At 41.2% G+C, this 26,276-nt stretch overlaps 1 protein-coding gene across 2 annotated transcripts in view; it reads right to left on the bottom strand.

Annotated features, from left to right (window-relative positions):
* GLS (glutaminase) overlaps positions 1-18,520 on the bottom strand; it is a 61,543-nt gene extending 43,023 nt beyond the window's left edge. Inside the window, exons 1-6 of one of the 2 annotated variants that reach the window (XM_086615666.1) lie at positions 18,180-18,520; positions 10,732-10,828; positions 10,119-10,240; positions 3,827-3,956; positions 3,010-3,089; positions 966-1,129 (exon numbers count right to left, since the gene is read on the bottom strand). In XM_086615666.1, the coding sequence (XP_086471792.1) occupies positions 966-1,129; positions 3,010-3,089; positions 3,827-3,956; positions 10,119-10,240; positions 10,732-10,828; positions 18,180-18,520 (934 nt within the window). Of the gene's footprint in view, positions 1-965; positions 1,130-3,009; positions 3,090-3,826; positions 3,957-10,118; positions 10,241-10,731; positions 10,829-17,288; positions 17,318-18,179 lie in introns of those variants that run through there. The other variant, XM_086615667.1, reaches the window with a different exon arrangement.
* Positions 18,521-26,276: the final 7,756 nt, after the last annotated feature.

Raw genomic sequence — 26,276 nt, 5'->3', positions numbered from 1 at the left:
TAAAAAAGAAGAAATAAATTATCAAGATCTATTTTATTTTTAAGTTTAGAAGGATGACTTTAAGGTGTGTACTAAGTAGGTTTATGTAACATTTACATATCAATTATACAGATATTTAAGTCAGAATTCAATAGTCCTTGACAAAAATATCATCCAAGTTTTACGCTGTTAATTAAATATTAATTGCAATACCATGGCAACAGAAACATTGTCTGTTCTCTTACTGAGAAAGATCCGCTAGAAGAAACATTTGTGTTTCAGAGATAACATCCAGTATTTCCTCTAAGGCCGAATGAGTCATCCTTCTCAGATTTTTTCCAGAATGTTTTTATAAATAACATTTTCATGCCTAAGAATTAACATAACACGAAAAAGAAATAATCTAGATAAGTACTGTATGAGAAATTCTTGCTAAAGCACTCCTGCCACAGGAAAAAAAAAAAGTAAAATAAAAACATTGTTTTGAATCAGTAGCCAAGTTCAGTTTAGAACAATCTGTGGGAAGATGTGTTCTATTTCCTCTTCTGGAAACTAGCCAGCACTGGCCTTTGGCACCAGCACCAGCTTCTCAGAGGGATGAGAAGGGAACTGATATATATGTTTCTTAAAAATCCATTTAACATCCTTCTTTCACCACCATTTTACAGAAGGTACGATTAAGGAACGCTTGCTACCAACTCAACTAAATAAATACACATTTCAAATACCTGCATTATCAAAATTCTTTTTCCTACATCTGGATACTAGCAAATAAAACAGAATAAAGCATCTTTTACTAGCATTCTCAATTAGGCAAAAGCGAGTGACAATGGATAAGCACACCTTGCTGATGGCAAAATATTTTGGGACACTATCTAATAATAAGACGATACAGTAAAATGAAAAGGTTGAAAAAAACTGTGTAGCTTGTTTTATAATTTTCTAAAATTGAGTATTTGCGTTATTAAGTATTGCGTCTCTCTTACCATCTTCATTCAGGAACAATTTGTTGAATCTTAATCCACTAGGCTCTTTACCCACATATCTGTGCACGTACTCTGTGCCAAGATCATTAACAGCAATAGCGTATTTCAAAGGCTTTACACAGGACTGAAGACAAAACGGAACTTTGGTGTCGCCAACAGAATGCCTGGGAAAAACACAGATGAAGAGGTTTGAAATTGCCCATTTTCCACCTGTGGCAAATAAAGCGTTAAATGCTTCATCTATTCTTCAACATATGAGGACTGTCAACAAAAACACAAACACATATTATTTTTCAGTCTCACTTTAAAGAGCAGAACAAAAATATTTAAAAGTTTTAACAATTGCCTCCATAAGCTATGTATAACAAAGTCACTCGCTGGTGATTACTTCAGACTTAACAAGATAAACACAAGTTGAGAAATGAGTTTGTACCAGAGGGGGAAAAAAAAAAAATCACCATGGAGCTCTAGTATCACACTTGCCCTACTTCACCACAAATCACATACTCAGAGTACGGCTGACCTACAGCCACTCTACATATTTATGTCTACATAAACAAAGACGAAATCCAAATGAGTTTTGGAATTCAAGAGCAATAATTAAATAGCTGTATTTACATGTCCTTTGATAATGGTGTAGGTATTTTATTACAATTATGAAATGCTATCTTTCGGAAAGTTTACTTTCAACATCTAAGTCAGACTGCATCGACGAATGACTCCTACAAGCAGCATATGCCTCATCTAGAGCAAAAGGCTCCAAGCAACCACTTGTCTGATGGCAAAATCAGAAGCGTATTTGCTTTTCTTTGCAGAAAATGTGAGAAGGTTTCAACGAAACTCACAAAACCATTTTGGCTTTATAAAAACTAACATTAAACGTTAAAAAAATTAGCACTATAAATACTTTCATTAGTGCATGTTGTAACATACAAAACAAAGTAAAATGCTAATTTAAAGTGTTCAAAAAGGAGAACATTTTTACTCTTAAAGCTGTTTTACTATGAATAGATTGTAATTCAGACACTTAAGCAGAGAGCTGATAAATACAATTCACTTGTACAGCTCTTCCCCTAGAGATTGTAGAGCATATGGCTAATAAGAAATATACAGATCGTAACAGGTCACATTAAAATGAACCCAAATCCATAGTCACTACAAGCAAGTCTGATGCTCTCTCAAGAACACTCCATTCACTAGGGTCACACTAAACACCTAAGAATTACGGTACTCAGAACATGCAGTATGACCATATCAAACTGCAGGGCAGCAGAGTCACGCAAGCTGGTGAGTGTCTCATATTGTCCAGTCACAAAGGTGGACGCAGAATATTTTACCTTACTTCTCAGTTAGATGGTGTGAGATACTCTTTTAACCTTTGGGCTCATAACTCTCTCTGCTAAACTGAGTCACTGTTCAAGAAAAAATAAAAATGAAATCACTCTAGCTATACCTAAGACCTATATACACGCTTACAGGAGGAAGTTTAATAAACCTGAAAGGCAAAAATCACATTAAGTTCTGTGAAGTTTCCACGTCTTCATTTTCTTTTTAAAGAATATAGATCTAATGTACAGTGATCATATAATAATGCTACAATAAGAATATTAAAATGCAGAAAAGGAACTAACTTTTAAGAATATCGTGACCTACAGAAAAAATAATATAGCTGAAGACATGGGTACTATCAGACAAAGCTCTTCAACTTCCAAAGATAATACTACATAAGCATTGTCTCTATCTTGTCCTTTGGCAATCACTACAATCACCCACAGCTTCATAATTGTGTTTGGATCATAAGCACAATATAATCCATCCTTCAATATAGTATTTACAAATACTATTTAAATAATGTTTTATAAAAACAGCAAAATAATGCAGCTTAAGCAGAGTAGTTGAAAAAAACATTAAGAAAGATGACCAAGTGGCTTTTACTTCTTAAACTCCAGTAAAGCTTTTTCTTTATTAAGAAATATTATGAAGTGCTGTATGTGTCAGAGAGTTTAAATAACTGAAAGAGCAAAATCTAGAAGTTAGAACATACCTCTGTCCATCCACTGTGCAAAGTGACACACCCCACAAATCAGGGCTGAACTTGGCCAGTTGAGGAATATAGTCAGCAACCTATCACAACGTGAAATAAAACCAGAGACATTACTACATCCAAAATATTTCACTATATGTCAATTTATATTAATTAGAATAAATGCCAATGGAAAGGATACACAAGGTATAAGTGAATTATTCCACTAATCACCTAGTTTATCTAAAACTTTATTACAAATTGTTATATTCACTAGATTATTATCAAGCAAAACATTTTTTTTTAAGTACAAACTTCAGCACATTCCAAGAAGAATCTCTGGTATATGTTAACGCATGTTTAGCCTTTCCGTATCGTACAAAATTTTAGCTTGTAACAAAGTTTGGAGTGAGTTCTTCAATTTATTAAAAATAAGCACTAGAATAAACTTTAATTACTAACATAGGTATGGTATTGACAATTATTTCTGTCAAACAACACAGGCAGTTGTGTAGAGTAGTGCAATTCTTTTAAGACTAAGTTTAGCCTTACAAATTATATAGCATTTTTATAGTTTATGTAAAATAAAGAACAAACAACATTATTTTCTCGTTCTAACCTCAAAACTGTAAAAGATTCTTAGAGGTAAGGAGCTGTATTTCTAAAATAGTTCACAAGCTGCAGACATAACTGAACTTCCAAAACTATTTTATCATGTTACCAATTTAACATTTTGCTGAAAACATTAAGGAAAATCTGTCTGATTTCTTAACAAAGAATGTATTTGGTTAATATCAAGAAATCTTTAAGTCTAAAGTTGCATTTACAGGCAGGTTACCTTTCCTCCAGATTGTTTTTTAGCACTTTCGTATAACTCATCAATATGCGAAGTAAACGACATAAAATCTGGAATGACAAACTTCCTCCTGAAAGCTTGAGTAAGCAACACAATATTACTTTGTACACACCTGCAAAGAGTTAAAAAAGTTTATTAGTATAAAAACACTGTCAAAAAGCTTACTTAAGCAGCAATTACATGCTATTTAAATAAGGACCATCGGTCCCTTAAAGTTATATGCCTAGAAGAACAGGTCTTTATTAGAAAGACTATCCAATTTTCCACTCTGTAAATTATGACTAATTTTTTAAAAATATTTTAAATTATTTAATTGCATTTGCTTTTATGCCTTTTTATTTAAAGCAGTTATTTGACATTTCAACTGCAAGGTTGTACTGCAAGGTACCATCAATTTGCCTTCCAGTGGCATCTAAGCTTGCAAAAGGGATGCAAGCCACCCATTTCTTAAGATCAAGACATGTGCCAGCCATCTAACCCAGCCCTTGTCCAAAGATGTGCTAACTTCAGAGTTAGATTGGACTTCGGAGGTTCAGGGTTGGCTTCTCTCACTTCCAACTGATTTCACCACAAACTGAACAAGAACATTGCCAACAGACCAAACTGGAACAAGTTTCCACTATAGTAAGCGCAAAACCTTGTGGAAGTACTCAATAAGATCTTCTAAATTAAGGAAAAGTTAACAGCAGTACTGCAAGTCTCTCGCTTTGAACTACCACCAGTTAAGGAATCTTCGCTGCCTTTTAGCCCACAATATAGTTACATTATCATCCACACCTTCTGAACATCAGCCCATCTGCCACATCTAAAAAACTGATGAGGTAAATAGGAAAAAACTTATCTAGGAGGAACAGAAGGAGAGAAGGATCAAAACACAAGCTGAGACATGCTGCCGAAAGTGGTATGCCTATGGGTGGGGGAGAGCGGGAGCAGGGGTGGGAATCCGGATTCGTTATCACATCAGCTGAAATATGACCTGATAAAGGGTATTAACAGCTCCATCTCAGCGCAAGGAAGAGACGGAGAGGTTTAACACCAAAGACGTACTGTTAATACAGACAAATGGAAAGTTAAGAACATCTAGGTCCATACTACAAAGGAGAACATATCCTTCCAAAGAAGATTTATTCAGAAAAGACTTATTCAGAGAAGTAAAAAATTAATTTTTAAGGAAATATTTTCACTTGGAAGAGATACTTCCAATAATCCTATTATGAAAAGTCCTTATCAGTTCAAAATGAAGACACGTAAAGACCAGTGGACAGAATTATCTTCGCTTTGAATCCCCCTCTCTTTCTTTAAAACTTCAGTCTGAACTCCTTTTTACTTAGGAGACTTCACCTTAAATTCAACTGACAGCCATTTCAAATGCTGGTGGGCACTGCTCTCCAAGGGTGAAAGAGAAACAGTAGAGAAGTTTCCACTGTACATGCTGCCATCTTAAGAATCACTGTCTGTAATACACTTCTTTATTAGTCTGTGCTAAAAGTGCAATTGAGTTGGTTTTGCTGCAATTCATCGCGCTTAACCACTCCTTTTTTACATATCTTGCAAAAAATCCTGTTCTTTTGTGTTCCCAGCAGCCTCCAATTACAGTTAGCTACTCCAGGTGCAACAACTCCTTTTCAAAACTACTTAATAACAGTTATGGCAGCTATGTGTGCAGAAGGAAGACAATATAATATGCACTATGTTTAAACTTCAGGTGCACTTCTGCATTGTCAGTACCACCAGGACAGCATTAAGCACTCTCGTCAGAAAAAACAAAAATATTTGAAGTTCACCTATACTTATTAGATCAACTCAGTACAAAGTGTGGATAACAACAAGAAGACAGCATGCACTGAAATACAGTCCTCTGATACCACATGATGTTTCTGAAACAGGAAAGGCATTTATACACTTGCCAATTTACACCAAGTCTAGGATGCTCACTTCAATAATTCAATCACTTTAAGCTAGAGATTGAAACTCACTACCAAAATAGCTATGCTGGTTAAGGACATTACCCATTTCTGCAAGAAGTTATTGTTCCCAGACTTCTGCCAAGGTCAGCGTCTGGGTATTTATCCTGGCACTCCTTAACCCAGGCGAATCCCATGAATACACAGACTAAATTAAATACAGGGGTTCAATTAATCTAAATGGGTATTCAGAACAATTACTACAAAATAACAAGGGTCTTAGTAAGCTCTAATTAATGGGGCTGTAATATTTTCATTAGTAAGCTCTAATTAATGGGGCTGTAATATTTTCATTCAACAGAGGACACTAGCCTTGATAGCCTCTAATATTCTGCAACTGACATCTCATCCCCAGCAGAGTTTCTAACTGGTTTATGTTCCAGCTAATCCTTCAGAGATGAATGGTCTGAGGCTCAGGAGAAGGGCAACAGTAGGAAAAGATTGAAGGGAAGAATTTAAGTAAATCAATATATTGATAAAGAAAAAAAAAATCTTTCTACAGTCAAATCTTACAAACAACTTAGTCTTTATCTTCCACATGCTTTAGCACTGTTCAAGATTGGTACACTGAACACTTTGCACCTCGAATTCTTCCATTTCTCCAAACTCTATAATCTTACCCTGAAAAATTCTGTCTTGCCAAATCTCAATCCAAGTTTTTCTTCCCTCATTTGAAAACATGTCTTCTCAAACTGTAAAACTTCCCTGACACAATTGGGTTAGCAAGTTTAGGATGCAATTCTTACAATTTGTAATAACATTGTGACTTACATAACCCGAAAGTAAAAGTCTGGGGCTCTTTTTGAAACTGAATCCTTGGTCTCTAGGATAAAGTTAGGATAACTTTGTTTCCTTTATCATACAACTTGTAACATTCACCCATTCTTTTCCAGGTTCTGGCCCAGCTGGCTGATTATTGCTTCCCTACCCAAAGTAGCTAACTGCTAGAAACACAGTCTGAACTTTGACCAATTCTGAAGAACTGTCAGGCTAATCTATATAGCTGAACAGACACCCTTTTTCCTGTTGAAAAAGCTAAAGTATAAGCATTACAGAATGGAATGTGAAACTCCATTTCCAACTAGCAAAACTACGTCTGTAGAAGTGTTCAGTAGATTTAGAGATCTTCAGAGGAAAAAAAAAGTGACATTATTTTGACAAATGAGATATTAATAGCATAACATAGTAGAAACCCACTACATCTTCTGTCAAAAGCTTTCTAATTGCTCAAACAAATAGGATGAAAACATATATTAACACCTGGGTTAAGCATACCTAAAATGAAAGTTTTCCTCAGGATTTGCTACCTAGATTGAGGGCAGCACAGCTGCTCAGAAGCGAACAGATAACCCTGTCTGAGATCCAGCAAAAGATAGTCAGGTTACTGCTTAGAACGTCACATACCCAGATTGCTGCTTCCTACCCGCCGATCCGAGGAGGTCTGGCTAGCAAGACCGCAGCTCTAGGTCAATACAGCAAGACAGACAACATCTTGTGACAAAGGTTAAGACTACAATGCCAACTAAGTTGTTCTGAAAAAGAACAAAGCTTAAATCTCAGAGTTTTAACTGTCTCTCAGTAGCTATCATCTCACTCACGTTTACACCATTTTCAAAATAACTCAATTCTGATTGCCTCATGCCTTCCCTTCCCCCTGCCCTTGACCAAAACATTGCCAGTTAAGAAACAGGGCTTTTTGCAAGTCTTCTCTTTTTCTGTTAGCAACGAGCTGCAAGTTGAAGAAACAGCTAAGAGGGCAGGAGGATTTCTGACAAAGATTATTAGAAATTTTTCTACAAATAAGCTACAATGTCATAGAAACAGATCTAAAAAATAGGGTATGTCAGAACGTGCACACTTAATGAGGAAGATTAGAGCGTACAGTCTTCTGCATTTGTTAAGTTGCCTACGTTTCACCTAACAATAGTTAGATAGTACTACTACTACTTTATTAAGTAGTACCATAGCTAGGGTACCAAAAAAAAAAGGAAAAAAATTTTGCATAGCAAGCTAACACACGTTCCGCACGGCTTTCAGCAAGAGGGCTGTTCTCAGCACAGTATCATTTATGCGACAAAGACCACGGGTTGCATTATGTTACATAGAAACATGTCCCAGTGAAGCCTTCCATCCAAGAAACTCTGGAGCTGAAAGATGAAAACCCCAAGTTGTTCTGCCTGTAACGTGGAGATTTTTTTCCAAATTTTTATTTGAGTGGAGAGCACTGTAAAGCCAAAAACTTTCAAAATAAGGCAATTTTAGTCAAATTGGAGCCTGATGTTTAGAACCACTAAAAAGGCGTTGAAACTTCTGTTACGAAGATGCACAGCACAGATGCATGAGCTAAAATATTTTACAGGTAATTTCTACTGGACTCAACTGATTGAGTCAAGCTTACACTATCACCACTCCATGTCACTTATCCTTGGTGCTTTATTTGACACAGCAGCTTTGGATTCAAATTCAACAGGAGAATTACACCATTGACTTTTATGTTTAGAGACCTAAACCTTTAAAATCCTGAGGTAAGTACAGCTGAGTAGATACATTAATATATTTCACACCTTAAATGCTTGGAGAAGAACAAAAAACACAGGAACCTTGCACGAATCTCTACACATCAAATGTGGCATGCCTAGGAGGAACGGGTAACTGAAGTTTGGGGTTTTTTAATTTATAAAAAAGATTAACACCTGCTGCTGCAAAAGAAAATCAGCTATGTGAAAAGATATTCACCTCTCCACCCTCTGTATAGTCTTTATGTTCAAAAGTCTTCCTACACAAGAAGGAATCATCTAAGTTTTCCACAAATTATCATACTAACAACCACTCCTCTAAGACAGAGGATCTAATCTTAGAGATGACGTAGAACATACGCTAATCTTCAGCCCTCTAATTAGCAATCACTTGTCTTTTTCTTAACATAGAGCCCTTGCCTAAAACACAATTCATAGTTTACTCTTACAAACAAGCCTTCAACTATAAATGTAATGCCTAATAGCAAAAGCACTTCCTATCCAATCTGACCATACACCCAGGAAGGTTTCTGACTCTCTAGCAATTTAGAGTTTTTACTGTGCTGACAAATAACCAGTGAAGACCTGGTCTTGAACTTAAATGAAGCAATAAAGTTAGCCCACATTGTAACGTTTAGGAAGTACCCCATATTTGATTAAGGAGTTAACTGGTTATTTTGTCATGTGCACAGACATTCATTTTTTCCTCAATGTACTTTCAAAAATGTTTGTATATATTAAAAATACATATAACAGGTACATACTTTATGTTTATATTTATATAAACTGTGTAAATATATAATACAGTATAAATATATCCTGTATACCATGTCTTTACATACTTCTATGTATATAATATATACACACACAATTATATATAAACACATACATATGTACACTGTTTTATACATACATATATATTTTGAGATGTAACTGAGAGGAAGTAGTACTGAACAGCACTAGTTCACAAATTCAAAAAATGCTAGAGCAACAAAAATGTAACAATTTTGACAAAAGTATACTCTTCGTGAAAGCAGCAACTTTTAGATATTATATCATTTACCCTGTAAATGGAATAAAAACATAGACTCACAGTCTACAAATTTCATTTCAAGATTTAAGAGCCTCTAAAACTCCAGTCTTCTGGCAGACAAAAACCGTAACCAGAGGAGCAAAGGAGCATCCCTTGGAATGAACTGAAGACAACCTGAACAGTGCTTATATTGTTCAGTTAACTGACCACAGACTTTTCTTTAAAAAAAGTATCACTAAAATATGCCACATAAATATTTTCTAAAACAGATCAAAGCAGTGTCTAGTCCTAACTGCTCTCACCTCTACATATCTTGAAATTTAACTTCACCTTACTTTTCATATACTCACTTTTAGAATTAACTACATACATACTCTGAACACCTCACTACACAGAAGCAACATCCTGAACTTCAGATTAAAAACTGATGATGCAGCGAGAGAGAATTTTTACGTGCTCATAAATACTCCATGCTGCATCAATTAATTTATTTGGCATCTGACCAAGAGTTGGAGTATGGAGTCAGATACACATGCAAACAACACTGATACATTAAACTCTTGTGGAGATCACACAATCTGTGTGCTGCATGAAACAGAGAACAAACTCATATGAAAATAGCATCAGTAGGACCATGTGTTTGACTCCCTTTCTAATTACACGCTGATTTATGTACCTTATGTCTCTCTTAAGATAGCAGTCAGTAACACAGAGACACCATTCATCCATAATTATAGTTACATTATTGACAGAAAGTTTACTTTTTAAAAAGGTCTTTGTCCAGCATAACACCATCCGAAGTTGTCTGCAGGGTCAGCCTTAACATGTCCATGCACTCTTTCAATCGAGGATCAGATGTACGCAATCCTGTAGATTTGAGTGCCTATTAAAATAAAACAATAATTACTAAAATGAAAAACTATGCTAATTACAATCAAGTTCTCTACTGCTCAGTTATTTTCAAGAAACATCTGCCACTGTGTTATCAACACAGAAACATTTTGACACCTTATTGATCCTTTTCCCATTGTAGCTGCGTCTGATGTCAAAGGATTAATGTCATTTGAAATCCACAGTGGTCCAACTACATTTTACACAAGCACAAACACTACCCAGCCCTGTCATAGACACAGATGCTTCCAAGCATACTCTTCTGCACAGCAAAGTAGTGAATAACAGTACCAGTACACTCATTCTCTTACTTAATTACATAAACAGCATCAGGGAAAAAAAAAAAAAAAACATAGTTACATTCCTTGCCACAGCTAACCATGTAAAACAGACATTCTTTGCTTTGTATTCTTGCACTTATAATGTTGAAAAAAAACTTGCAGTATTTAGCTTTCATACAGCACTCTGGAACAGTAAACTTACAGTTATGAATTTATGAACTGGTATTTTTTCTTGTCCTTCTGCAATAGTATAGAAAAGTAGATCTTCTAAGCTGGGAAGGAGACCTTGCTTCATTTTACTGGGGGGAAAAAACCCAAACAACACATGCATAGATTAGTTTAGTGCACATTTTTATTTATACACATTTCTGCATTATTCACAAGGACACACATTTTCATTACCAATATAACTGCTACCATTAATTTCAAAGAACGCTTTTATCAGTGAACACAAAGCTTAATTCAGCTTTAAGTCAGAAGAAAAGGGTAACATTAACAGTAGCGTACATATACTTTTTAATAATAAACATTTTAACTGAGTCGTGTTTCTACTGACGTATTTTTTGCTAAGATTACATTTACAATTTTTTTTGAGCAGACTCATCACATTTCCCTCTTCTTGATGGTACAGAGGATAGACACGTTACTTGCACAGAGGATAAAGTATTTATAAGAGTGAAAGACCTACATGCCTCATAATGAAGCTGCAAAAGCAGACTGACCCAATGGTTCCACAGGCAAGAGAAAGTAAGACGTGATGAATTTTCTCCAAAACAGTCCTGTTTTCAGGAGCTCCTCCTAGGAGTCCTAAAGCCCTTGTCCTTCTAGCAGCTTATGTAAGCCACACTGCTTACAGTGAAAGCAAAGCCATCTGCACCACAGTGCAGTAACCTGAACCAGCTCAGGCACCAGCAGCACGAACTCTCACCGTGCCTACTTCGCAGAGCAAGTTAACGTGCAGTGTAGCTACATCTTTAATGGTCACCGTGTTTATCAATGTAAGTACACGCCAGCTCTCCAACTGTTTCACGAGTCAACTATTTTACTCTGAGATATGCTTCCTGTACGCCTGCACTTTTTGGTAACTTGCGTCTCCATATTAAGCGAAATGCGAAGGAAACCTACCAGATTAAGCATGAAGATTCTTTCCAAGAGAGAAGTTCTATACAGGTTTAACCTCAGAGTTTTGCCTTTCCTTGATATTCTAGAGCACCCTGCAGCAGGCAGGAGCTTAAGTTTGTACTCAGTTCTTTATGCTTCCCCTATAAGTGCAGCATCATAGCATACAGCAGGAACATACACTTCCAGACTGCTAAGGGCAGGGATAGCAGAGGGCTTTGGATCGATTCTTTTAGCCAACTGAAGTGTTTAGGCTTGTTTCTAGACAAAGCCAGTTTAGAGGAAGCCAATGTTCTAATGTCTGACAAGCAAAAATAAATCAAAACCAAAATAAAACAGTTCTCCAGTAAATAGAGACATAAACTAACTAAAATGCAGAGTATGCAGTCTTACATTACGCACTTTAGCCACCAATTTTAAAGTTCAATCTTACAATCTAATAATATTGGCAATACTTCGCTACTGTGCTGTAGTATCTACAAGTTATTGCCCAAAACTAGAACATTCAGTGGCAATTTATCTATTTTTATACATGTATGCCTGTGTATACAAAAAGCAGGTCTAAACTCCAGTCATAATAAACTTTTCACAAGGTTAGTAATTCTTTGAATATCAGTACTCAGGGTTCTAACTACAAAAATAAAATACTACAGCTAAGCACAGAACCAAGGCAGACCAGTGCAATCTTGCAGACTGGTGTTAAGCCTTCCTCCTCTCCCAATACTAATTTACTCTAGCTCAACAACAGCTCAGATTTATGATTATTTTTAATAAAAACCTGATTATATCCAAATATCCTTCTAAATTTAAGACAACCTTTACAGTGCATTCACCTCCGTCCTTTCCTCATAACTAGCAGTGAAAACCAGTAATAAAATCTCACTTCTCATTTTCCAATTTATTTAAAACTCTGTACTTACATACTAAGAACAGAAGACAGCTTTGTAAGCCAACAGAACTTTCCTTGTCTTCCAGTCTGGATTTTTTTTTTTTTTTTTTTTTTTTTTTTTAAAATGATGCTGGCTGACTAATGCACAGACAGGCTGGCAATTCAACCAAGACAAACGCTTGCAAAAACCTCAAGCAAATGACTGAACATCCTTTTTCCTAAAGAAAATTCCAGTCTTCCACGCAGCACATTGCACTTTCAATCTTTGGAGAACAGTACGTCCAGTCAAGCCAACAGAACCAAAACAACTAATATACCAATTCAAGCTTCAGCCTGAATCTCCATCCTAACTCTGCAGCTACACAGTCTGGTTTTTAGAGCTACGTTGAGCTACCCCCCATGTTTTCACCATTTCCACAGATCATTTAACTAAGCTCCCCAAAGCGTTGAGATTTCGTGTTTTAAGAAATGTCTCTACTACAAGACTTGTTACTGGATGGCTGAAGGTCTGACAGAGGAAACTCTTATATTTCCCTTTGAAAAAAAAACCAAGCCAGCAAACATATTGAGGAATTTTAACCGATAGCCTATTTAATTACAAGTTTCTGAGCTAGTACTCAGAATTTTACAGCTGTTCCAAATACGGAATTTCCATCTGGAAGGATGCAGAAAAAAAACCATCAGACATGTGACCGAGATTTTTATCTGCCCCTCTGTAAGACTTTCATCACTCTCATTAAAGAGATGCTCACTTTTTGCAGCATAAATTCTCTCCTGACATAGTTTCCATATCTTTCATAACCTGCTGCTGTTCAATATTGGGTCAGTCGCCTAATTTAACAATGGATCTGCACCGACTGCCAAAGCAAAGAGGATGGCATTCAATATATTTACAGAAAATTGCTCTTTGTCAAATAGGCCATCTTTTGATAAAGTTTATCAGCTAAATAGAGGTGGAAAGGCTTGCTCTGCAGTTTGTCAGGTCAGTGATGTCAGTAACTAATGTTTGCTCAACCTAAAAGCTATGTTTTGGCACCATGAGCACACTTAGCACGATAATGTTGTTTGGCACACGTTGTAAAGAGCTGTTTTTCAAGTCAGGGAACTTGCAATTTCCACAGTCAAATTAAAGTGGAAATTCCAGTTTATTCCATTTCATGAATAATGACTTTTGATAGTTGGGTTTGTTTTTTTTTTAAAGAGAAGTAAGTAAGCACCAGACTATTACACAACTAGACTCCTTCAGTGGTACTCTATCCTGTGGACTACAAGACTGGCAGATGCTCCACGCTGCTTTTACATTTAAAGAAAAACAGAACGCAGGAATTTCTAGCACAAGGACTTTGCAGTTCATATTGTTCCTTCCTTCAGCTCTTCCTTTTGCATCAGTGCAGTGCTTATATCAGATTCCACAGAGGATTTAATTTTAACAAAAAGCTGAATTATAATTTCTACAGTATAGAAGAGACTGAACTTCAAATACAGTGAAACATTCCTACTTTGCACTTCAAGATGTAACCAATAAAACGCAGAACAGCATTTACAGAACAACAACAGACATAAAGACATGATACTGCTAATAAGAATATCAGGCTCATTATTAACCGTAAGACACCAGTCATAAAAACATGAGATCACAACAAGTGAAAGCTGCCAGGGCTGCAACCCGCGGTTGGTAGCCACTCTCTCCAAAACAGGCATCCTGAAGAAGTTATCGCAATACTACAGATAACTGATCTTCAACTAGAAAACACCCCCAAGTCACTAAATAACTACAAATAACTGCTTTCTGTCCACTTGCAAAGGTAGACACCAATCCCATTAACAGTAGTGAGTAACCATTTACCCGAAAACTTACCAAGAATCAGACAAAACTACATATTTATAAACTTAGGCTAAAGATGGACATGTGTTAGTAGATGTCAGAGTGTTAATGGTAAAAACAAGAACTGTAGATTCAAAACCTTTGCCTCCAAGGAAGTTATGAAAGGTCTAATGAAAGCCCACTTGTACCAGTTTCTTCCATCTGCGAGTATCATATCCACACCGACAAAAGTAACAGTGAGATGAACCACTGCCTGGTTACTATACAGTTACTCCTCTGGGATCTGGCCTGGGCACAAAAGCAAAGTGAATTTTAAGATATCTCCAGAATTCACTCCTGTCCTTAAAAAGGAGTGCTACCACTCTCTCGTCATTTTAAGAAAATTAAGAAAACACTTCCATTAACCATTTTGCTATATTCCATCTACTAGTACTCATCGATATTGCAATTTAGCTGTACTTCCAAAATCAGGGTTGCTCAGGTTTTGCTCCTCCCTCTCACCTTAATCAAGGCCTTTGCAATTTATAAATAGCTTATACTAAGATAAACTTTGTTTGATCCTACTACTGCCCACCACAGAAGAGCAATGCACACTTAAGTAAAAGTGAGCAACACAGTTATACTGAAACTAGAAGTAAACACTATTAAATATTTTACAAGTTTATACTTTAGGACTGTACTAGGTCATTGTGGTTTAAGTATTTAAGCATGAACATAGATAGGATTACATTTTAATCCACAGCATTAACTAATCAAAATTATCAGTCTACAATCACTCTCAGTTTAAGCTCAAATATTTTTCCTTTCCAAAATATATTAAGTTTCAGGTGGATACACAGAGCGAAGGCTGGATAGCAGAGCTAAGGTGGTGGCGGAAAATGTTGAGGAAAAAATGCACAAAGGGATCTGGTTATGCAATGGGATACTAGTTATTTCATCAGCCACAGAGCTCATAATTTATTCCCTCTACGAAGAATTAAGCTGTTCTAAATTTCCGTACAGTCTTTGCACAAAACATTTTAGGTTTTCACTTTCAACTCCTACACTCTGTACACAAGCACTGTCAGGCAAGCAAGCAAGCAAATCTTAGTGCTGCCTTTTGACACTGTAGGTTATGCCAGTATCCTAAAACCACGACCTTACGATTGAACAGAAAAAAAAAAAAAAAGCCCTCAAAAGAAATAAAAAATAAAGTGTAAAAAGGACTATCATCTTCCCATTGGGTCCACAAACCATCTGCCAAACACACCTCAAATGTCATATACTGCTGGATGACGAAGCGCTGGAATCGGCAGAACACAGACTACACTGACGTAGCCTAGTTGTCAATTTAGTCCAGAAACCTGTCTTTTGAAGAACTTCACTTTCCTTCTGAACCCTGCACTCTCTCTTAATACAGCAATGATTTCCACATGTACCACTTACAAACGCTTGAAGATCTTCATAATTCTGCATGAAGACAAGTAAGAATGAAAGCATCCAGCAGCCCGGCTAATGTGCCACCAGGAATACCTGCACAGCCTGAACTGAAAAGAAACCGTTTCCAGCTTTTTCCTCGCTCGTAACTATACGCTGTATGTTTTATACAATTGTTCCTTGTTCGCTTTTGCAGTAAGGCTCAAAGAACAAGCACCTGACTTTCAAATACATCCTTTTATCAAAAGGAAAAAAAATTATTAAAAGCGTATCACTGGTTTGTGACTACACAGCTTTACCAGGCATATTGGAAACTAAAGGATTTGCCTAACTGATGCTAACAGTAGGAAGCTGTTATAAAAGCTTAGTTTAAGAAAACGTTACCTCTTTTATAAATCAGCTTTTCAACATCCTCAAAAACCCCACACAGTTGGCGTATTGGTTTTTAATGGCACTGTCTGTATTTCTCATTGAAAATGAAGTACAACCTTTATAAACCACAGCTAATTTTTTTTCTCAAAACATTATATATAGAGCTAATTCAAAAAGGAGACTTCATATATGTTGATCAATAGCATAAATATAATACTACACATATAATTGTGTATTATACTGTATATGGTTATATAACTTGACACGCATGCATTTTTTAAGGGATTTGACGGCAGAAATTATAAGGGATGCCTTTAAAGAAGACTGTATCTTACTGAAACAAAAGGCGTGAACCAAGCTGGGCAGCTAAGTTACTTGGTGGGAGAAAGGGGAGAAGAACAAGAAGATAACTTCTTTCCCTGCCTGCCATATTGAAGGAGCACAAGTTCATGCTAAAAAAAAAAAACCCAAAACCACAACTTAAAAGCAGAACTACTAACAAGCTAAGGGCTAAGCCTTCCCGACTGGCCTTGTGGAATCTTTTCCAGACTTCCTCTTAGCATTACACTAACAAAGACTCTGCTCAGTGTTAGAACAAGGTACTCTTTTCTTGGCGTTACTTCCTCTTTCTTTCGCCTTTTTCATCTAGGTAATAAGCACAGCAAAGCCTGGGAAAGCGCCTTGGTTTTAGATTTTAATTATGCCACTCCATAAGCAGCGCAAAGGAGACACATGGGCTGCCTACAGGAGAGCCAAGGGGAATGCTCCAAACACACACAAAGGAGAAGGATCTTCACAGGGCTCGTGGATAAAGCTGTCAAACGTCTGGTAAAAGGCGATCAGAGATACTAAGCACACCCAGGTTCAACAGGCAAACTGTCAGGTGGGAGGCTGGGAAAAGAACAAGTCTTTTCCAAGACCTGCATAATGCTGAGGCCTGATAGAGCAGAGTGCTCAGTAGAACCATCATCACTATACTCTATACCCAGTACACACTTACTGGCCATTAACATGGACACAAACTGGAGCAGACACTCTTAATAGACTTAGTCAGGGACAGGTGTATATCAGGTTCTAAGTGAAGGAATACTAACTTCATAAACTTTTACAGTGCCACCATTCCATTACCTGCACATACCTTTGTCACTTAGGGACAAATGAGGACTTCTTAGCACAGGGACAGATTCTGCAGCACCTATGAACGTTTGTACACACCACTACCGCATGGTTACACCTATCCCTAACTGCACTAGATGTCAACGTGAAGACAGTGCTGCAAAACTTCCAGTTTTAAGCCACGTTCATCGCCTTTAACAATCAGCGTAAGATGACACAGCTTTCGCTTCTCTTAGAAAATATTTTATGCAAGTAGGTTCGCTAGGAAAAAAAAAAAAAAACAAACCCACAGCACACTAATGCACCCTGCCTCCTCTGAGCCAAAACGCGGGCACCCCCCGCACCAACGCGCAGCCTCCCGCGGGCGGGACCCCAGGCGAAGTGGCGCGGCCGGGACCGCAAGCGGCGGGGAGGGCGGCCCCGAAAGGCACAGACGCCCTCCGCGTCTGCACCCCATCCCCCTCCGAGCCGCCGTTCATCACCCGCGGGCCCCCACCGGGCTGCGCAGCCCCGCACCCGGGCACCAGGCGGGCGCACCGAGGGTGGGCGGCAGCCGGGCCCGCGCCGCCCCGCGCCCAGCCGCAGCGCGCCCCGCCCCGCGCCCGGGGCGCGGCCGGGACAGACCCCAGCCGGCCGCGGCACGGCCCCGGGACAAGCCATGCCTGCGCGGAGCGGCGCCCTGTCCGCGGCCCAGCGCTCGCACCTGCCGGGGGAAGCGGCGCGGCAGCCCCCGCACCGGGCGCGGGGCGGCCCGGCCCGGCCCCCTTCCGCAGGCACCACGCGTGCGAAGGGGAAGGCGGCGCTCACATGGCGCCTCCGCATCCTCCTCCTCCTCCTCCGCCGCCGCCGCCCGGCCCGGCCCCGCCGCGGCCCGCGCCCCGGCACGCCCCCGCCGCCCCCCCCCCGCACTCACTTCTCCCCCCCGCCGCCGCCTCCGGCCAGCTCCTTGCCGCCGCCGTGGCTATTGTTGTGGCCGCTGCTGTCGGCGGGGGGCTCGCCGGGGGTCGGCGGCGGCGCCTGCGCCCCCTTCCCCGGCTCCTCCAAGGCTCCCTCCGAGCGGGTGCACAGACCCCGCGCCGAAGGCGGCAGCCCCGGGCCGCGGCGGGAGGCGGGCGGGCTCGCACCGAAGGCGGCCAGCGGTGGCGGGAGGCGCCTGGAGCCGGCGCCGGGACCCGCGCCGCCGCCGCCGGCCGCCCCCGGCGGGCCGAGCAACAGCAGCTCCCGCAGCAGCGCCGAGCGCCACAGCCGCATCATGCTGCGCCACTTCCCTCCGCCGAGTGCCTCAGCCGGCGGCCTGCGGCGCCGCTCGCACCCCGCCGCGCCCGCCCCCTCTCACTCGATTGGTGGCGGCCGCCTAACTGTCAGGCACGCGGCGCTCTCATTGGCCAGGAGGGACGCCACTCCGGCCGGACCACGCCCCCGGAGCGAGGCGAGCCGCCCGCGGGCCGCTGGGGTCTGGGCGCGGGAGGCCGGCGGCGCGGCGGCCCGGGGGGGGCGGGCGGGCGGGTGGGTGGTGGGGGCAGACAGGGACGCGGGGGCCGGTGCCGCTCGTGGCCGGCGCGGCGCGGAGCAGCGCCCCCCGCGGGCGCATCCGCCGCAGGACCGGGCGGCGGCGCGCGGAGGGGAGCGGCGGGGCGGCGGCGCGTAGCGGGCCGGGGCTGCCGTTCGCACCGAGGTCACCCCGCCCTTCCCGCCGCCTCCATTTTCTGTCGGCCCCGGCGCCGGAGGGGGGAAAGTTTGAGTAATCGCCGCCCCGGCGCCGGCGGGCCCGGGCGGTGGCCCAGCAGCGGCGGGCAAGGAGTGCGGGGCGAGGCCGGCACCTGCGGGGCGGCGGGCGGCGCCGGGCGCGCCCGTGGGTCCCGGCGGGCCCCGGGACGGCGTTAAACGCTCCCGGCGGCTCTTCCCTCCATGTGCGACGCCTCAAGGGGTTAGAAGCGGGTTGGGCTTCGGCGGTGTCAGGTTTAGGTTGCCATGGATACGGGCGATTTTTTAAAATTGTATAAGCATCAAGGGCACTGTCTGCACTGGCACCGGGGAGCGAGCGGTGGGTGCAGTCGGTCACCAGTGCGGGCTGGAGCCACGTGAACACCTCGGAGCCGCCCGGGCGGTACGGCTGGCCGTAGGCCTGCGTTAGCCACCCTCGTCCTGCTCATCTGGCTCTGTAGGAAGGGGCTCGGGTGACAAAAACGTGTTAGAAGTACCCTTGGCGAGAGGAGTCGTTCCCAAACTCTTTGGGCCAAATGCTTCTGTTAACGCCCAGATCTACTAATGGGTTTCCATGCACTCGCAATAAAAAGATAATTGCGTAGCTCATTGCCAAAACTTGCTGTGGAGGCCGAAGTCTACAACTTTAAAAAAAACACCAAACAACAGACAAGAAGTAAAACGCCTGGATGCGTAGATGACTTGGGTGTGGCCATTCTTCGTGTTCACATCATCAAAACGTTTAATCGGAGTGTGAAAATTTTCTTACTGCTCCTCTACAGGTCTCAGTTTGGGAACCACCGGCCCATAGTAAAGCAACGCCAAAGGCCGAAGCGTGGGACGAGTAGCAGGAAATAACTGTAGGGCCTCAGTGCAACGTATCAACGTCACTCCGTACGTACACTTAAGCTTCTGTCGCAGCATCACGACGTGCTGCTTTACCAGTTGACAGCGCCTCGGAATTCAGGGATTTTGCAGTTACTCGGTGAAACTTTGTGCTCACGTAACCAATTGCTAAATTCATCCTAGGTGAGTACAAATCTATATTAGTCAATTGTATCCGTTATGGGAAACAGTAGATGAGATCTGTGTCATCCGACTTCATCAGTAATGCCAACATGGAAACCGGTATTTAAATCGCCACTAGCTTTATCACTTTTAGGAACCATAATTTTCTGAGCAAAAGTGTGAATACTTCTGGAGGCTCTGAATCTATTGCAGCTAAATTTCCTTGTGAACCATTTCTCCATGTATTGAGGTTTCTTTCTTTTGGTATGTTGTTATGTTTGGGGGAGGTAGGGGTGGAGAAATTGTAGTTCTAAGTTAAAACCATGTCGCTGCAGACTTCACTGGAAATGTTTTACTCTGAAAATACTGATATTTTCTTTTCCACCACCCCCTAGATTGAAGGTTTCAGCTGTCTAGGTATAGTAAATTGCTCTTAAAGGACCACGTAAAACACAGAGGGGTTTTTTGTTACCTGTTTTCTGTGCACATGGGGTTTGAGATGCCCACTGCAAGTAGACATAGAGAATAGGCTTTGCTTAGCCTTACACCGCAGCGCAAATGCCCACGGGAGTTCCTTCTGCTAATAAATCGTCACAACAGCCGTGAGAGTTTTTGGAAGCAGATTTAGAGATAGTTGATAACCTGTGCCTATAAAACGAGCCTCAGCACACCACTGGCTTTCCTTCCCACTGAACAAGGAAACTTGAAATATCAGTGTGGGATGTGTAAGCCGGGGCTACAGTTACTTCACATACAAAAATGCAAAGTACCTACAGTTCTCACATACTTATTCCATTACCTGTTATATTCCTGGAACAGATTCTGGATTTCCATCTGCTGAGTCTTTTTGGCAAGCCAATAACTACATCTTTTATCCTGCTACTCAATATTTCTCATTTTTTAAATTCCGTTCGGTAGAATATTCTGAAGATAGAAGTATTTAAAGCACCTTTTCCACTCTCTCTGCGGGGGCTACTGCTGTAAGACCAGAGACGGCAAGTGCGTTTCCAGTATGTGCGTCTGGTCACTAATTGAACACGCAGTTCTGCAGACACTTGACAAGATTCCCTGCTGGTTTTTAGTGCCAAGGTGATATTTTTGGTGTGACAGCTGCGCTCTTTCACAAGCCAGCTGTTTAGCAACTGACCTGGTTCAAAAACTCGTCTGATTTGTCTCTTGTACTGTAGAGGGAGAAGAAGAGGAAGAATGCAAAACGTAACAATCTAGATCTTTCCTTTTAGTGGTCTGGTTTCTGTTCAGAACATTGCAAATAAGGCTGTGGGAAGGGAAAATAAAAAAGAAGTACTACATTAACAAAAATATTTGCCTTTCATAACAGTACCCTGTGTTGCACATTCTTGACCCTACATGAACTCTTTTAATTTTACTCATTTCCTTTTTTGTTTACTTTGTATGCCATTGCCTTATTCCTTTATTTAACCTTTTAGTATCACCTTCTCATCAGCAGTCTCCCAACACAAGTGTTCTTCAATAAAGCTTTTCTTAAAACTTATTTCAAGAAGTTAATCCTCAGCTTCTCTCCCTCAAAATTCCCTTGTATGTGTTTTGAGGGCAGAAAAGGTGAGTTGTTCTGTATCTGGAACTACAAATACACAGCTCAGGAACAATGCGAAATGATAAATTTAGTTTCAGATTCACAAAGTTCAAGGGCAATAGTGACTCATTCCCTATTCTGAGAGCTTTTGCTGCATATTTCAGGCCATCGCTCCTTACTCCTACTATGACTAAGCCTTAAGAAGTTTCACCCAGCGATTCTCTCCCCTCCTCCCAAAGGCACAGCTATGTCAGAGAGTCTTCATTTAAAGACGAAAGGGTTTTTTGCTTTTAAAACAAGCCATAAGAAACGTAGTAAAGAAAACATCAGAAATATTTGTTTGCTTGTGAGAAGTGTTATACACGAGATCTGTTAAACTGACTGATTTTTTTGTTTTGAGCCAGGTGTTAGACTGGGCTTTCCCATACTTCTGTGAAACCCCCTTCAGACTTCCCTCTTGAACGGCGTGATACTGCTCATCTCTTTGGAAAGAGCAGACAGGCCATCTGCTCTGCCCTTCTGTGTGTCATGCAGTATCCCAAGAGAAACAGAAAATTACCAAAAAAATGGTTTCCAATGTAGCGCAAAGAAATTTGGAATTAAAATTCCCTATAGCTTCTATTTTGATTTCGTTACACAACAGTCAGTAACCATAAGCCAATGATTCTCTGTTTAATTTCCACACCTATGCATGTATTTTTCTAAGACAAAAATTAATAGAGAGAGAATCTAAGATGACATGCTTCTTCAGTAAAGAGGGAAAAAAAAAATAGATCTTTTAAATAGGCATTATTTTTTAAGTATTTCCTTTAAGCTATATTGTAGCAAAATATTCCCAGCGTAACCCTCTAACAATAATCCGTATTTCAGAGATTTTTCTTTCTAAAAGGGGCATAGCGGCGTTAATCTTCTAGGAGAAAGTGCTCTGAGAAGCAGGTGGAAAGAGGTCTTCCCAGTTTAATCACATACACTGATAACAGCTTTCAGGAAGGTTAAATCCTCCCGTCAGATCGGCAGGGCAGATCTCAGCTAAGCAGCAGAAATTAAGGATTATCTTGACTACAACATGAACTGTTTACTTTGCTATTTTAAATGGTTATGCTGGCTCCATTTCATGCGTTGCTGGGTAATGCTTTCCAAAAGAGAACTGAGGCGCTGCAAATTTCGACTCTTATTTGAGTATTCCCGTTGATTCTAGCGGCAGTTCCTAAAATGAATTTTTTCTCTTGTGAGGCTAACTTGCTGCACAGTTGGGTAACACTTTGAATGAAAGGTGCTCAGTAGCAAGAAACGTTCCTCGTTGGATTGTACAGGGGATATGGAACAGCTTCCTCTGAGCACAGAAGTATAAGCAGTAAATAAAGTTACTATTTAATCCAGGAAAATGAAGGTTTAGATGTTTAGGCATAAAAGCTTAGAAATCCAACGAGGAGGAAAATATTCAGAGGAATAATTTACCTGAAAGGTAACAGTTGACAGAGTGACCACAAATGACAAGTAATAGGAAAAATTCAAAATTGTCTTCCTCGCATGGTGCATCAATGAGACCATAGCTCATTTCTCATCACTCTCATTCCAGGTGAATACGGGCAGTGAGGATTTAATTCAAAGGAAAGCAACAAAAATATTTGGAGAATTTGCTGGGACTGGCATGAAGAGAGACTACAAGGGCCTGGGACATTCCTAGCCTGACTGAGATATGCAATGTGTCTTGGTGTACACGACAGAGTAAGCACGTAATGGAAGGAGATTTATTGAGGATGATCTGCAAAGACTGACACAAAGTCAATGGATGAAATCAAAGAATCACTTTATGCGAATTGCTGAGCTGAATAATAAATGGCAAAGATGGCAATTAAAATACAAAAGCAAATCTTTGCAAAATGACAATATTTAAAATGCTTCTCTTTTGACTTGTTTCCTGAGTGCTGGGGAAGATTGTCTGCCGCTGAAAATCACCACACAGGAATAGAGGCTCAGGAAACAAAGTTTGTTCCCCACTCTTGGCACTGATGGGGTGTCTTGGTCACTTCCTTACCCCGTGACTTGGTTTTCAGTATTGGCTTCCTTGTTCACCGCCCTGAAATTAAGTTTTGAAGCAAGATGAGTCTTAAAGGGGAAAAAAAAGGAACTAGATTTATTTAAAGTACAGATGAACAATGCACTTATCTTCCATGGGATACAATTATGCAACTTACTATGCACTAAAACCGTCAATTACTAGGTCTTTTCCGTCTATAACTTCCAAAAGGAAACCACGTGAATATGTGCATTCTATATGTCCAAATAATAAAGTGACTCTAGCTCTAATGTTAAAATTCGATCTACAGGTAACCTTGATTTTTCTGCATTCATAGGTTGCATCCATGTTACCAGACAAATGAGGGACAAAAATTCTTTCACAACTACGTGGATGAATTGCATTGCAATTTCTGAATTACAGTCTTAATTGTTCAGTCTGCCAGTCACAGTTTTTTCCTATTGCTCTTTTTGTTAACACGTTTCCTCTCGCGTTCACCAGTGAGACAGCACCATGGTTCCTCACGCGCGTTATCTATTCTAGCGCTTTTCAGATGCAAAATTCTTTACACATCAGAACATTCACTTTCAGAAGCCAACAGCTTACCTACCGGAGCAGTATCCCCTGCTGCATCCAGCACACCAAATGTTATTTGTGCTGTAACATACCTAAATCATAGCGTTACAAACCCCATGTGTTCCACCCGCAATCATGTTTAATGCTTCATTCTGATGACACCCGCCAAACTGCGGTTTGATTCCACAGCAGGCCGGGGAGCAGGAGCAAAACTTGCATCTTGGGTTCACGTTCCCCATCCTCAAACATTAGCCTTGGTAACCTTGCAGCCCCGCAGCAGTGGAGATGTCAGCGCACAGCTGCAGCCACACAACTCGCCCTGTGCTGGTTGCTTTCAGCTCTGAATTCTAGCACCTTACAAAAAGGCCCTTGGAGGGATGCAGTCTTGCAGGCAAAGACATGCAAGTGAATCCCGTTTAATGGTCCCATGTAGGAGAAACCCTCTCTCACACATCTGGTTTTAGAATCATAGAATCACAGAACGGTTTGGGTTGGAAGGGACCTTAAAAATCATCTAGTTCCAACTCCCCTGCCATAAGCAGGGACACCCTCCACTAGATCAGGTTGCACAAAGCCTCATCCAACCTGGCTTTGAACATCTCCAGGGATGGGGCATCCACAGCTTCTCTAGGCAACCTGTTCCAGTGCTTCACCACCCTCAGTGAAGAATTTCTTCCTTAGATCTAATCTAAATCTCCTCTCTTTCAGTTTAAAGCCATTACCCCTTCCTTGTCTCATCATAGAATGGCACAGGCTGGAAGGGACCTTACAGATCATCTAATCCAACCTCCCTGTCATGGGCAGGGATGCCTCTCAACTAGATCAGGCTACTCAAGGCTCTGTCCAACCTGGCCTTGAACACCTCCAGGGAGGGGGCATCCACAACTTCTCTGGGCAATTTATTCCAAAGTCTCACCACCCTCGTACTGAAGAATTTCTTCCTAAAATCTAATCTAAATCTGTTCTCCTTCAACTTAAACCCATTTCCCCTTGTCCTATCAGTGGACACTCTTGTAAAAAATCCCTCCCCAGCCTTCCTGTAGGTTCCCTTCAGGTACTGGAAGGCAGCTATTAGGTCCCCCCGAAGTCTTCTCTTTTCAAGGCTGAACAATCCCAGCTCCCGCAACCTGTCCTCGTAGCAGAGGTGCTCCAGCCCCTGGATCATCTTTGTGGCCCTCCTCTGAACATGCTCCAACAGATCTATGTCTCTCTTATGGTGGGGACACCAGAACTGGATGCAATATTCAAGGTGGAGTCTCGCAAGAGCAGAGTAGAGGGGGAGAATCACCTCTCTTGACCTGCTGACCACGCTTCTCTTGATACATCCCAGGATGCAGTTGGCCTTCTGGGCCGCATGAGCGCACTGCCGGCTCATGTTGAGCTTCTCATCTATAAACACCCCCAAATCCTTCTCTTCAGGGCTATTCTCAGCCCACTCTGTGCCCAGTTTGTATTTGTGCCTAGGATTGGCCCGACCCAGGTGAAGGACCTTGCATTTTGACTTGTTGAAACTCATGTAGTTAGCACTGGCCCATATCTCAAGCCTATCAAGGTCCCTCTGGATGGCATCTCTTCCCTCAAGTGAGTCCACAGCACCACACAGCTTTGTGTCATCGGAAAACTTACTGAGGGTGCACTCAATGCCGTCATCCATGTTGCTGACAAAGATGTTGAACAGCACTGGAATATATATACCCTTGCAAAAAGTCCCTCTCCGGGTTTCCTGTAGGCCCCCTTTAAGTACTTTTAAGTTTTGCCCTTTCACAAACTGAGGTTGGAATTACTTGTGGCCACATAGAAGCTTAAACTTACAAGGACACCCAGGCTCAGGAGCTGGGCTACCCAGCCTGGAGGAAAACAAAACAAAACAAGATAAAATCAAGCAAGTGAAACAAGCAGGCAGACTGTAATGGAAACCGTCTCATCATAACTGGTAATCCAAATAGTTTAAAAGTCTCTGACCTCCAGAAGGCTCCTCTGGAGTACTCAGAAATTGCTCTGATCAAGCACAGGGAATGACATTAGCATCAACGAAACCCCACCACCTCTGAAATGGCAAACTAATTGGCAAAACCACACGTTTCTTTCTGCCTGGATATTTTTGGCACGTTTTTATTTCTGTTGCTGCGCTGGGGGAAGAGGAATGG

This window comes from Tauraco erythrolophus, chromosome 8, assembly GCF_009769465.1.
Source record: "Tauraco erythrolophus isolate bTauEry1 chromosome 8, bTauEry1.pri, whole genome shotgun sequence".
In the NCBI taxonomy this organism is placed as follows: Eukaryota; Metazoa; Chordata; class Aves; order Musophagiformes; family Musophagidae; genus Tauraco; species Tauraco erythrolophus.
This window is presented reverse-complemented; position numbering and strand designations above follow the sequence as displayed.